This window comes from Rhea pennata, chromosome 2 (assembly GCF_028389875.1).
Source record: "Rhea pennata isolate bPtePen1 chromosome 2, bPtePen1.pri, whole genome shotgun sequence".
NCBI classification, from domain to species: Eukaryota; Metazoa; Chordata; class Aves; order Rheiformes; family Rheidae; genus Rhea; species Rhea pennata.
In genome coordinates this window covers 130,721,579-130,736,950 of record NC_084664.1, presented here as the reverse complement: position 1 = coordinate 130,736,950, position 15,372 = coordinate 130,721,579, and the positions used below count along the sequence as shown (strand labels likewise).

The window sequence follows — 15,372 nt, the reverse complement described above, 5'->3', positions numbered from 1 at the left end:
TAATGGGGAGAGTTCTTACTTCTGGATGGAGTCTTGGGTTGTAGGTCTTCACAAGATATGTGAAAACTATACCACATTTGATGTAGTTACCTAGGGATTTTCCTAACAGGTGGGAAAGTCGGCGATGAACAGTGTGGGAATGGGAAAGAGAAGACATTTAATCTTCTGAATTTCCTCTTCTATTCTTGAAAGCTTATGTAATTGTTCCTGTGTGTTCAAAGAAACTACTTCTAAGCTATGGTTTTCTGCTTCTGATACTATTCAGGCATAATTTTTAGGGCATTATTTTTCTGTTAATATTCTTTTCTCCTCCAGTAGGGGGATATCTGTGTACCTTAAGTTACAGCTTGGTCAGAACTGTGATCTGTTTCCTGCATTTTCCTCTGGTGTCTTCACAGTCTCTGATTATTTCTCAGTATTTCAAAAATAATGATCTTGGCAGTATGTTAAGTTGCTCAAGACATTTAAATTATATTCTCCAGAGCTGTGTATTCTACATCATCATTCTTTGAAACGTGGTGAACTATTTCTTATGACTGCACACACTGCTTGATAAAGAAATACTTTTTATATCTTTTCTTTAATGTTTGGTCCTGCCAAATATTCCCTTCTGTCTTCCAAAGAGAACTAGGCAGAAATCTGTAAGCCAATTATCTTCCCTAAAACCAAGCTACACTCTCACTCTCTTCAGTACACAATAAATTCATACCTTGGGTACACATTCTGCTCTTCTGGTAATAATGAAGTCAGTGAATACATTGACTAGTCCAGTAGATTTGCTTCCACAATATTGTATGATAGTCTTTCTGAGAGTAACAGAATCTAGCGCTTTCTTAACCAGGACTCTCCCATTCTTTGCTTTATTGCATTTGCTTCAGTATCAGCTTTGCAATACCTTTAGCAGAATGTTAGTCTTAGTGTTCTGTGCTTATTGACAAATTTATCTTAAGTAACACTAAATTAAAATATTAGGAGTGCTTGATTTTTCTAAGAAATCTTAAGAAACTTCACCTAACCTTGTATTATATTTTATAGATGATGGTTCTATTTGTAGTAAGAATAGCTTGTCCATGCAGGCATGGAACATGGAACAAGCATGATATTTTAGGAGACCTGGAAATTGGAACCCATCACTGATCTGAATTTTGCTACATGAGCTCATTTCTCTGACTTACAAGAGTCAGTTATAGCAGGTAGAGTTTCTTCATCTCTGCAAAAGTATCCTTTGAAAACTAACACAGTCGGTTAGGGCAAAGTGCCAAGACAGATGAAAAGCAGGAGTCTTACTAATATTTTCAGAGATACTTGAACATAAAACTTAATGAATACAGTGTTCCTATGATAAGACTGTTACAGTGTGAAGACTAGCCTTTTTCCTTCCAGTTACTTGTGACCTATTGATAAAGAATTATATTCATTTTATGAAGTGAACTTTTTATGTTTTATTGTGCTGCACGGTGAATTTACGCATAGGAATTTATGTGTTGTTTTTCATTTGTCATGTCTTTCATTCCTGTACCCTGTATCCATGTTCATTGTTTCCCAAGTCAAAACAGAGATGTCTAAAGTAAAATAAGAAGCAGTGAGGAAAAAAACAAGTGTTATAAAAATGTTGAAAAAAAAGCATTTTCATGTTTTTCCTCCCCAAATAAATGCCTGTAATGAGCTCAGTGAGAATTTTTCCAAAGTGAGAAGATTGCAAAAGTGACTGCAAGCGCCAATGCAGTTGTCCACTCTTTTAACTACAAGACTGCCAATAACTGAAAGCTAGGTATAGCTTATGTTTTGCATATTCCAGTTGTTTCTGTTTGCCATAATGACCTTTTATGTCCGAAAACAGTTGGATGAAACTTAGGTCAATCCAGGCTTTCATCAGATATGCTTAACACAGCCTAAAATGGCCATGCTGCTTGGTTTAACTCTACTTGAAACTGTCCATCTCCCTACTATCTCTCTACTAAATATGTTCAATAACACCATGAACCTCATTCCTTACTGAGATAAATGGAAGAAGTATGTAAAACTGTCTCCATCAGCTATAGGCTGTGCATGAAGCAAAATTTAGCCAGTTCCGCTAAAACCTCATAAAAGGACCTCAGAGTCCTCATAGGCAATCTTGGAGAAAAAAAGCAAATTCACCCTCAAGAAATAAGTGTGAATGGACATGATACTACTTTTTCAGTAATTTTTCAACATGGAGTACTATATATACCATTTGTCCCTTATAAGGTAGTTATTTGAGGGAATTTTAGGTCTCTTTATTCAATTTCAGGTTTAATCTTCCAACTATATGTCTGTAAAACTTTTTTTCCACTTGATGTCAACACAGGTCCAAAATGGAAACATTAAAAAAAAAACCTCAAACCCTCTCTATCTCTCTTTGGTCGCTCCTCTGTCCCCGAATATGCTGTCAGTTTAGCCCACTCTGGTTGGCTTTGGGCTGTTCTTTCTGAGATTTTTCTGACTTTGGTGTCCTTTATTAAGATTCTACGTTTTTATCTCCCCTATCTCCCCATGTCCAGGGCCTAAAAGCAGTTTATGTGTACACTGATCAGCTCTTGCCTTGCCTTCTCCTCAGCCATTTTCTAGTCTATTCACATTCTTATGCCTCCCATCGTCTCAGTATACGAGCACTTTTCAGGAGTGAGTAGCGTGATAATGTGTGTGGCTTATTGTCTCTACTCTTGCTCTTAAAATCAGTTTGTTGTTTGGGCTTGGTAGCACGCACCATACTGGCATTGCCAGCAGGTCAAGGGAAGTGATCCTTCCTCTCTACTCAGAACTGATGAGGCCACATTTAGAGTACTGTGTCCAATTCTGGACTCTCCATAGGAATGGAGCTACTGGAATGAGTCCAGCAATGTGCTACTAGATTTAGAGACCGAAGTATCCTTCATATGAGAATAGGCTGAAAGAGCTGGGACTGTTCAGCCTGGAGAAGAGAAGACTGAGGGGATCTCTTATCAATGTGTACAAGTACCTGAAGGGAGTGTGTAGAGAGGATAGAGCTAGACTCTTTTCAGTGATGCCCAGGGACAGGACAAGAGGTAACAGGCACAAACCGAAACACAGGAAGTTTTGCCTGAACATACGGAAAAATCTTCTTTACTGTGAAGGTGACAGGACACCGGAACAGATTGCCTAGAGAGATTGTGGAGCCTCCGTCCTTGGAGATAATCAAAAGCGATCTGGGCAGGGTCCTGGGCAATGTGCTCTAGGTGACCCTGCTTGAGCAGAGGGATTAGACTAGCTGATCTCAAGAGGTCCCTTCCAACCTCAACCATTCTGTAATTCTATGACTCCACAGAAATAATATACACTTTATACAGTATATGGCTTATGATGCTTATGCTAGGTAAGATGTGATCAGTGTATTTTACACTGAAATAGAAGATGATAAAGATTGTGATGACCTTTACTTTTTATGGACATGTTATGGGCAGCTCCTTAACAGCACTTTAGAAGTTCTATCTTTGGAAACAATGATTTTCACTGTGCACTATAGAGCACTTCTTACTACCAGGCATGTTGAATCTGGTTCTCACCCCAGAGATAATTATGTCAATGGCATTGAGCACCACAGGATCACAGAATAGTTGAGGTTGGAAGGGATGTCTGGAGATTTTCTAGTCCAATCCCCCACTGAAAGCTGGGTCCTCTACAGCAGGTTGCTCAGGGTATTGTCCAGTTGCGTTTTGAAAATGTCCAAAGATATTCCCCAAGCTCTCTGGGATATTTAGATATTGTTGGCCTTATCTACACCAGGAAATTATAAACAAAGATCCTTAAGTCCTTAGGAAGGCAGTGCAGAAAATTGAGTTTGGATGTGCTCATACTAATCTGCATTGTTGAGGAAAGACACTGTAGCAATGTCTGTTAGAATTTTTTTTCATTGCCAATCTATCACTCATATCTGAGTGATAAATATTGCTGTAAGCCTACCAGAATGACAGGCATATATTGCAAAGGACAGTTTGTGGCATGTTTGTGGCATGTTCTGTTATTACAGAATCACCTAGTCAAATGGAGAGTAGATCAGCAATCTGGTCCTACTCCTAGGTTATGTACTGAGATAACCACCCTATACGTACCTTTTCTTAAATGAATATTCACGAGTCTTCAGATTCTTTGAAGTGTTATTATGCGCCCAGCAGCATCTTTGTTATGATGCATACATTCTTCGTATATATATGTGGTGAAGCTTAAGTAAAGCTTAAGTTTTCTTACATGGCTTGACCTTTGCTGAGTTTTCTTACAGCCTAAACTAGGTTGTATTGCAGTTAAGATCCTCTGTTAGACAGTTTTTTTAACTCCTTGCCTAAGCATATAGAAAAACTTCAATGCAGCAGGCCACTCCTTGTCTGACTTGGAGAGCTGCAGGTCATTCAGAAAAATATTGGATATTTAAGCATTCTCCTAACATGGAAATTTTTTTTGCTTGTTTTTAAGAACTGACACCCTGATAGCATAGATCATTAGATACTTTGTGTTGGCATAACTAATGACACTGTGAAAGGAAAAGTTCTTCCAGAACTTTAGCATTATTCTTATTTTTTTTCTCCATTTTTGAAAAAAACAAGCACTCTGTTGGTATTCTCAGTTTAGGAGATAACAGCAACATGACATGTCCTTTTTCAGAGTAACCCAGTAACTGATAGTTTTCATCCATTTTAATGAATATTAGGACATTGTTAGCTTATATAGAAAGGTCAAGGGAGTGAGAAGGGTTATTGAACTATCCATATGATGAAAGGAGGTCAGATGGACTGGAAAAGAAAGTGTTTTAAGTATCACAGTGCAACAAACGGTATTTGTGTACCCAGCTTGTTTTTATGACCAAAAAGAGTATGAATGTGGAAAAAAAAAATGCTGTTTTTACTTCTAGTCCTTATATGCCCATATCCCTCTATTTCATGAGACTGTTAAGTTTTGGTGGGAGTGCCTGCAACATATTCTTATATTTGAGTTAATGTGTAACTGTGCCAAGTTCACTGGCCACAATTCAAGACCTGGCTGAGTTCAGACATCTGGAAAACATAGATATCATGGTTGAACCCTGGGTGCTTTGCATTAGATATGATACATTAGGTATGATATTTTTGGCAGCAGTTACCAGCTGCATGCTCACAGTGCAGAAATATCTTCTGCTTCCGAAGACCTCTCCATTCTCTGCAGATGTCACAGACATTAAACTAATACAGTCCATGATTTCTGTTACTTTTGGGAATCTGGCTGCAGCACATGACTTCTCTGAAGTTCTGTTGATGAGATGGTCTTACATAGAATTCATAACTGTCTGTCGAGCGTAGCCTCTGGCAGTTGCATTAGACACCAGGATTTCAGTATAGCTGCCCCTGAAGAGTAGCTTTCCGTGTAGTTACTCCTGATGTATCCAAATGATTTTCATACTAGCCTGAGTTTATTTCAAACAAATTGCAGGGTACTTTCTGTACAACAGTAATACAATGACTTATCTTCCCTCCTCTGTTATATAAAAGAGAAGTGGAGTCATTACATATATTCTCTACATGTCCTTTTACTGAAATATCTTTCCCCTGAACAGTCTCTTGTTAAGCTAAACAACTATTAATTCACTTTTCACTTCAACATCTGAAGTACATGAAAATATGTCATATTGGCTTCACTGAAAATATCATCTGCATGCTAGGGACTGAAAAAAGTATTTGCGTAGCTTATTTACAAAGAAAATTAAAATTTAGCCCTTGCAGGTGAATTTCTTGCTAATAAACCCGGATTTCAATTTGTGTTTAGGGACACATTGTAAAATATGTTTTTGTTAAGCCTCAATTTTGAAAAATATGGCCAAGTTTTCTAATGCACAGGTTAATGAAAATGTTCCCGATGCCTTCAGTATGAGAGTGAGTCTTGTGCTTGTGCAACTGAGAAATAATAGTGATGTATAGCATATGGTTCTACTGACTAGCAGGCTGAATTTGATTAACTGCTTGCAAATATTGATAACGCCCTTTTGAAATGGTGGACACACTTTGTATCTGTATTGATACTAATGCTATAAAATATTATGAGTGTTGATAATGATGGATGTATTGATACATATACATATTTATTTATTATTGATATAAATATTATTTATTTATTTATTGCCTGCAGTGGTGAGGAAAAATGATGAAAAATAGAATTTCTACTGTCATTCTATCACAGTGATATTATTAAAGTTAATAAGTGTTGACAGTCTGTCTCACGTAAGTAAGGTCTGTATAAGGTCAAACTGCCCATCCTCTAGAGAACTTGTCACAGAATATGGCATAGCTCAAACCAGAAAGCTAACACATAAGACAGCGTTTCACAGTCAACTGACAGATGAACTCTTAATGATGATTTAAGTATTGTGTAAAACTTTATGCTGGTAAGAGCAGGAAGTTAGTGCTTGTCAGAATACCCTCTAATAGGCAATCTCTAAGAAGATCAGCATATCTGACTGATTTGTGATTTCTAGATTCCTTTACCTAAATGAGATATCTGTGTTTGCATACCATTATTCATTAACTCTGAATTATCCATTAATTATCTATGTATGTCTGGCATAATCCACATCAGAATCACAAATTCGTACTCCAAAATTGTTATCTTTGAAATTTTATCATACCTATGAATTTACAGGCAGATCCATACTTGACCATATCCAAACTGAAAAAGTTACAGGGGGAAAGGCAGTTTTAAAATCGATTTTTAATATTTTTTATAAACTGACTTTGAACCTCAACAACACTTTGACCATGTGCTTTGGATGAGGAATTCTTGCTGTCTGGTGATTTTGCCAGTTCTTTTTTGTGGAGATCAGCAAAGATTAGCCTCAAGCTGCTACTTTTGCTGCAACACTTCAATTCAGTGCTCACCAGAATAAGTATGCCTTGAGAAGCAACATTGATTAGTCTAAAGGGCTGCTTGTTGTGCTAACTCAGATGCACTGTTGCTAGGACTCTAGCAAGTTTGTTCAGGGCAGTGCAAATGTACCCTAAAATATATCAGTATTCCATCTCTGTACTTCCTTGTTATTTAGGAAGTTTGAGTACCTTGCAACATCTGATCACAGTGTAGAGGAGGAGTGTAGAGGACAACGGTCCTGTTCTTTAGTAGATTTACAACGTACTCGCTGAGCAAGTTCTTGCTATTCTTATTGTGCCTGTGTAACTTCCACTAGTGCCGACAGAAATTGCATGGCCTTATCAAAGAGAGACTAGACAACTGTAAGTGACATCACATTATCCTCGAGCAAAAACACTAGCATTGCTGTTAGCTGGGGGAATTACAATCCGATATTTTCAGCCGGTCAATCAAGTTAGGCGGAAACACCATGTAATGTGAACAAACAGAATATTTTAGCAAAAAACCCCAGTATTTTTGGCTTTTGTCTTCTATCTGAAAATCTCAAAATTTATGAAGAAAGCTTTGCAATGTCCCTGTGAGAGATGGGTAAGTGTTGTCCTTGTAAGATTAAGAAAGTGAAGCTCAGAGGGCTTATGCGATGTTTCTCAGGATGCCTGAAACCCAGCTAGGAATAGAACCTAGTGACCTAATTTCCAGACTGGTGCTTAGTTCACGGGACCCTTCCTTTCTTTTCTGCATTACCATTTTCCACAGTTCTGTCGAAAAGGCTAGCTCTGTATAAAACTGAATATTACTTTTGCAGCCATGGTTCCATAATAGAAAACAGCTAGATTAAGGTTTTTTAAGCAGCTTGTTTACTAGAGCATCAAAGTCAACTTCGCTTTGCAAATTTTTGCAGAATATTCCGGGTGCAAAAGTAGATTTATAAATGCCAATTTGTGTTCAAGTCATGTAGAAGTTCAAAATGATGTAGTCAGTTCTGGAAATGAAGGAGCAACCTCAAGATATAGAGCTTGTCCTGGCAAAAGAGTATTGTTAGCTCTGGTATATTGTGAGAAACTTTTCATTTGCATTTCATTGCAAGAGAAAAATTTGACATACATTTGACAGGATTCCAATTGGCAAAAGGTATCATGTTAGTAAGTCAATACCACTGAGAGACCAACGTGATATCTGATCTGACAGCAAGATAAATTGTTTCAATTCCTGAACCTATAACAGTAGCTGAAACTAAATCTATATGTCTTAAATGGTCTTATATGTCTCCCAGAACATCATATACCACTGATTTGCTCTCTGCCATTGACATCCTTGGCTTAAGTTCTACCAAAGAGTAAACATGATTTTTTTGGCAAGAGAAAGTCCTTAAACAATTTGTCAGAAACCATTATCAAGTCATTAGCAAACAAGTATATATGACTTGACACTTTGGACAAATTCACGCTTACCACATAGGCATAACTTTAATTTGGTTTTATTGTGCCTTCTGTTAGAGTGTGAATATTAAGGAGGAATAGAAGATGTAGAAAAGTCAGAAACACAGGAGTGTTTTGAGATGCTAACCAGGACCACAGAGACTCTAACTGAACTCTCTGCAACTAGGAATGTCTTCTGGAGAAGCTTAACAGCCTGGACAGGGCATTTTTTCCGCACTGATTTTTCTTGTTTAATCAGATTTGACTGATTGCGATGTTCTTTATCTAGCAACAAGAAGTCCCTGCATTGTAATGTGTGGGTTTCATCATTTCCTTCTCTTTTTTCAGGTTGTTCCTTTTTTTAATTTCTTGATCAGTTATCCTGCCTCTGTTTATTTTTGTGAGCTCTTCTTTCCGTTGTACCAATGTTCTACCAAACATCAGCTACAAAGCTGGAACTCTTTGCTGATCAACTTGGAAATATATCTACCATCTTAGATTTTCTTCTGAACACGCACTTTAGCAAATGCTGCATAAAATTAATATCTTTAAGAAGTTATGGCTTCACTTTTCAGTGTACAATCAGATACAACTGTTGTCTTAGTGCATAAGAAACAACAGTTATACCAGACTATGTCATTGCCTAGGAAAACATTTAGACAAAAAAGTAAAAAAAAAAAATTTTTTGTCTCTAGTGTCTCTGACTTTCTCCAGCTCCACAGAGCTGTCCTACAGAGAGAAAGAACATTAATTTGCAGTGCAAATTTGCATTGGCAAAAAACGGTGAAGGGAAAACTCCCACTTGGGGTCAGATTTATTGATATTACTTTCCACAACAGACCTTGTAAACCTCCAAACACAAATTTTAATTAATCATTTTTTTGTGATTCTATTATGGCAATGTTGCCATTTTTTTTTGATGCTAAGCAGTAACAAATTGATATAATGGCAAAAGATGATCAACTATTTTTATTGTTTTCTTTGCTGTGATTTTCCCACATACATGAACTATCAAACAGATTACTGAAAATGAGAGTGTAGAAAGTAGTTAACTCTGCTTTTATGTTTGGGTTCCTGCTATCCGCATTGCTTGGGAAACTTCTGCAGCCCAAAATAAAGGGCTCTTATTTCAGGGCAGCTGTATTCAATGTGAAATAGTCATGTTTTATTGTTTAAATTTGCTGCAGTGTGGCGTCAGCACTTACAGAAACAGTTAACCCTGACACTAATGCACATAAAAATAGAAGACAAAGAGAAAAGTGGGCCACTGCAGACTGATAAGCGGTGGGAATAGTTAATGGAGCACTGCTGATGGTAACTATATAGGCTGTAAAATATATTATTTCATGCAGCACTGACTGAAAGAACTTCTGTTTGTTAAAGTATTTGTACAGAAATACTGGTTTATGTTATTGCTCTGCAAACTGGATTCTGTCAACAGACCTAAAATCAAACTGAGTTGTCTGAGCCCTTTAACCACTTTGGATGATACAATACTGAAGTCAATTAAATTACTCTTGCAGACTATTCCATATGCTTTAGCACTATTGCACTGGGATTTGTTCATTTCTTAAGAGCAGAACTCTTGATTCCATGTTAGTTGCATGCTTAGCTTGCATGCACAGTGTAAGGAGATTGCTGAAAGATAACATTATAACTTATTATTAAAGTCTGTATTTCTTTTTCATTACAGATTAATCTCAGGGATCTTGGGCAACTATATAAAATTCGCATTGGCCATGACAACACTGGAGATGATCCCAGCTGGTACCTGGAGGAAGTCAGACTTCAAAGAGCAGTCCCTCTTTCTACTCAGGAGATTTGTCTCCCCATAGAGTGCTGGCTTGCAGAAGACAAGGGAGACGGGGACACGTGGAGAGAAGTGGCGATTAGAAACTCCACAAAGGAGCTTTTACCATGTACGTGCTGAGAATTTTAGATCGTGTATTCACTAGCCATATATTGTGAGCATATGACAGCTTTTCATGGTCCTTCCAGGGCAGGACTGCCCAAAAGCCAGTGTAACCATGAAACAACCCTTCCACTACAAGATACTTTCTAGTTCCACAGAGATGGGAAACGGTCATTTTACCCCAGTCTCTTCCTCCCCTCAACCACAGTAATAGCTGTGGCCAAGCTAGCTATCTTACCTCTCTAAAATTTTTGGACTCTGAAAATGTTCCTAAATTGTTGGCAAATACCGTTTCTAGATCAAGTAGCCTGCATGCATTAAGCAGGAAGCTGGATGTCAAGGTAGGTAATGGCAAGTGACAACCAGTTCCTTATAACAAGCTTGATATCGTCTTTTCTTGTGCTTCATAGACCGTAGTTTAGCAGAAATCCATGATATGAATCATTGCACACGTTCTCCAAATCAGACTTGAGTTACAGCTATAAACACGGAAAAGGCTAACTTCAGAGTGGCATTTTTGAGACCTCAAAGTTTATCCACAGCTTTGATGACAGTCTGTTCTGTTCAAATGAAGCAGGAAATAGGCCACCATACAAAGTAGTTATTTTAAAAGTCCTGGGCCTCTACAAAGGGACTGGGAGACTGCATAATCATTTAGCACATTTAGCACAATGGGTTTTTTTACAGAATTCTGTTGACATTAGCAGGATAGCAGTGATGCAGCTGGTAGACAATACTGTCTGGTAGTGGTACTGTGCTATCATTCAGGCAAACTACATTCAAATGGATGTAGTGAATATTGCAAGGTATCAGTGATTCAACACACAAAAGGGTTATCGTGAACTTAGTAACAATCAAAACATTTCAGAAGAAAAGAGCAAACAACTGAAAAACTTCAATTCAAGAGAACATTTTCTCAAAGAAAAATCAATACTGGTGATGAGATAGTTTTCTATGACTTTTAAGGCCAGAAGGGACAACTAATTTCCTTCATTACAAAGATTATAAAATACTTAGAAACACGTATGTGCTACTCCAAATTTCCCCTCTGTATTTTTTTTTTATTATTATTCCATGGAACATTTAGTGACTTTAATAAGAGATATCAAAAACTGGAACTGAGCAGGGTGAACCAGGCCCTATGACTGAAATGTGTCACAGTACCACCATTGGGTTCCTGCAGTGGCATAAGTATCACATATCGATGCAATAGAAAAATAGTGCAAAAGCCAATTAAGTTGTCTCAGCAGTTAATTCAACATGAAGAACTCAAATCAGCCATTGTGTAGTCTGAAATACCATTCATAGAAAAGTGCTAATATTCTGGTAGGTACACTCCATTTGCTTGGTTGCAGGTAATGAAGGAAAGTGAAATTCAGTGAAAAATCAAGTCAATGCTATCAAAGACTGGGAATATTTTAAAAACAGCACATTTATTTAGCCTTTTTTATTTAGTCTGTATCTTTCATTGCTTTGCAAGAAGCATTATCTTAATTAAAATATACTTCTGAAAGTTTAAGAAAAGATAAATTATAAATGATTTGGAAATTTCCTGAAATTGTAAGCTTATTGCTACAAATTAAATATTGATTTTAGGCTAATTTAAATTGAAAATCAATATAAACTCAGCAAGACCTCCCAAGGATTTACTATTTAGTTTCTCATGAACAAGCAAATGAAACTCTATCCATTTGCATTTCCCTTGTAAAGGGTAATTGCTTACAAGTACTGGTCAAAACACATAAAGTCATTTTCTCCAGCAGAACAAATGATGTACTGCTTATTACTTAATGACAGTCAGAAATGACTTAGTAATTTGTCTGCTGTACTTTCACTTCAATCTGGTATCTTCTGGAGGCATTGAATTTACTTAATTATAAAAATGATTTGCTGAAAACTTTAAACAAAATGAACAAATATAAGCTAAACTCAGGATACCTTGTTTTTTTCTTATTGCTATTCTTTAATACTTTATTACTCAACTTCTCCCTCATAAGAAAGGGTAACCTTTACCTTATCCTGTGTTTCCTTTTCTCCAGCCAAAAGCCTACTATATTCCCAAGAGATATCTGAAACTTTGTAGGTGATTTTTGATTCCTTACCTTCTTTCTCTTTTCTGACTTCATTTTCTTCTTCAAATCCTAAGCGATTTCCATATTTTGTCAGCTTTTCTATAACTTCCTCTCTGAAATCCCTTCTTTTCAATCCAAATTTGTCACCTTGGCAATCTTCCTTTTATTTTTCTTTTTTCCTGACTGTTTGTTAGTTACTCCAAAAAGCTGTTATTAACATGGTATCTCACTCAAAGTGATGCTTCTTCATTTATCATTTCGCTAGGTTTTTTGTTCTCTGACCAATTTGTCTGTGTTGTCATTACCAGCCCGGTGGGAGTGGATTCACACAGTGAAACAGTTGGTGCTAAGAACCCAATGTGCTAAAGATCCAACATCCGCATTATGTGCATTTCAGGAGAAGTTACTTTGGATTTTTTCTAACCTTTTCCCATGGGCTGACTGCCAATTTGTGGCTAGATCATAATAAGTACTTTTCTGGAATATATCTTCTGGATTAGTTTTCATCCAAAAAAAATCTATGATTTTTTTTCCTCCAAAGCTACTCCATGTTGCAAGTCTCAAAGAAATAAGGAGGGCCAGTCAGGAGATTCAGTTTCTTGATTCAAACTAATGTATTGTAGGCACAGCAGTGTCATTAGTCTCACTGAGCTGTAATGCAGAGGAAGTTTATCTAACATAGTTTGAGTAATAAGTGATAGTTAACATAGCTTGAGTAATAAGTGATAGTTGCATTTCTCTTGAATTCACTGCTCTTAACTAGAATTCTAAAATAATGGCTTTGTTTTTCCTTTAGTAGACTTTGAAAAGAACTAGCAAGGGGATAATAATTTGTACTAAATCAGCAAAAAAAGACAAATATTTATGCTGTGAAAACTTTCATTTTCTTATTTTCTGTAATAAATTCTTTAATTCTATTAGGATTATTTTATTCTTCTCCACAAACCTATGAAAATATTAGTCTTCAGTCTAAAGCAACCTGTAATATATGCTCACCGTTTATATTTTCCAAAGGAAAATGCTATAGGTCATTGAAGTTTGTGCGTTTCTCCTTCAGAGGGAAATGAGAATTCATATGCTGCGCTTGCAGATTGAGGCCATTGGCCAGTGGTCAGGAATATACCCTCTGTTTTGGAAACCTTGATTCAGGTCTCCCTAAAAAGAGAATCTGAAAAAAAAAAAAAAAAAAAAAAAAAAAAGAATTCTTTTTTACATATTAGGCCATTAGGATGCCCTTACACATTTTATTCATAACCAACAAGCAATACTTCCTTTCTCTCTCCCCTTTTTTCTGGATAACTCATGTTCTTATGCTATCAATAGATACAGAAGCTGGAAATGGGGCTTAAAAATAGCACCAAATATTCTAAGTCATGAAACTTAGGAGATAAAATCTCAAGAATTAGCAGTAGTATATTTTTATGGACTGAGCAAATACAAATTTGGTGCTTGTACAACTGATCCTATGATTCTAGGAACTCAATGACCGCTATAATATTTTTGATATTAGGCACCTATGCTATTTTTTTAACATGATTATTATACTACTTTAACGGTTGTCTTTCACAGGGCCTTTTAGAATCCCCTCACTTCTACCTGAGAACATTTTATCTCCCTTGTTTCAACTGTTTGATCCATGCACTCAAGTCCTAGAGTTTTCTGTTTGATTATAGAGCTTATCTAAAGTTACCCTTTTAGCAACTTGAAGATATCTATCATTTATTTTCCAAAAGGTCATTTTCTTTTCCAGTGAATGCTAGCTGAGTTTTTTCCAGCCTTTCTCTATTAATTAATCCTCTTATATCCTTTATCACAGTTATTGCCTTTTTCAAGACTTTTCTTCAATTACTTTGATGAGCCTGACATAAGAGTGAGCTGCCTAGACGTAGCCAAACAGGTCCCTCTTGGAATGCTGAAATGGTATTTCCTGACTTCCGTTTGGTTTTACGATATATTTTCCAACATTTTCTTTTCCCTTTTTTAACTATGGGCCTACTTTTCTGCTTTGTCACAGCAGTTGTCAGCTGCTGTACTGTCACTAAATCAGCATAGTAGAATGAAATCACTGCTACAGAGTGCAGGATTAGACCATTGGGATCTAATTCTTAAAGTTTTATGATTGCTTTTTCCTATTGCAGTGAAACGTCATTTCAAATGTGGCAGCAATGCGGGATTTAAAGCAACTCAGTTTCTCAAAGGAAACAGAACAAGAGCTACAGAGATTGAGCATATTTTCTAGTGACTTTTTATTTTACTGTATACACACTAAAACTTTTTTGTGAACAAAAAGTGGCAAAGCTACAAATAGGCAAATTGCATTTATGGCGAGTCTTGCTATCTCGGCAGTGCGTGCAGCTGGTAGCTTCGTTCTCCAGGCTTGGTTGCGCCTGTCTCCTGTGCTTATCAAACTATTGGTGTCCCTGGTCTTGCCTGTCACGGAGTGCCATGCCCCTTCCTGTTCTCGTACTTTAAGCAAGCCATAGCTCAGGAGCCAGTAACACTAGCATCTTCCGTAACTTGAATTTGCTTGACAAAGTTTGACAAAACTGGATACACTCAAGTTAGTCTGTGCATAGGTTTCCATTTGTGCAGAAAGGGCTTAACGTACAGAATCTGTTTAATGAATGTTTATATGAATGCCCAAGCATTTGTTTGCGGTGGCATGTTCTACATATGCATATAAAGAGTGATTTGGAGAATACTTTCCTAGCTTAACTATTTTTGTGCATTTCCTATAAAATGCGTTGTAACAAGTTAAGGGAAATGAACATTCCACTTATTATACTAGTATAACCATCTAATTCACAGAATATTGTTAATGCGTACGAAGATTTGAAATACGAATTGGTCCTTTTGTTTAGGAGGTTCCTTTCTAAATAATACAAATTGTTTAGCCTAAATAAATTTAAGCTCTGACATTCTCCAGATGGTGAGAGAGGTGTAAATACATGTACATGTTTTCTACTTCTGTCTGAATTATTTAGGCTTTTAATGATAGAAATATTAGGGTCATTATTATCTCTTTGATTACTACAGAGGGGCACGGCATTAAAAAACAATTGTGATTTGTTTATCTCTTAATATCCTTGTGTTGTGTTATATT

At 36.7% G+C, this 15,372-nt stretch overlaps 1 protein-coding gene across 1 annotated transcript in view; it reads left to right on the top strand.

Moving 5' to 3' along the window:
* The window catches only part of LOC134136626 (lipoxygenase homology domain-containing protein 1-like), a 131,999-nt gene that overhangs the window by 27,325 nt on the left and 89,302 nt on the right, over window positions 1-15,372 (top strand). Inside the window, exon 11 of the mRNA XM_062568542.1 lies at window positions 9,979-10,204. Within this exon, the coding sequence (XP_062424526.1) occupies window positions 9,979-10,204 (226 nt within the window). The remainder of the gene's footprint in view (window positions 1-9,978; window positions 10,205-15,372) is intronic.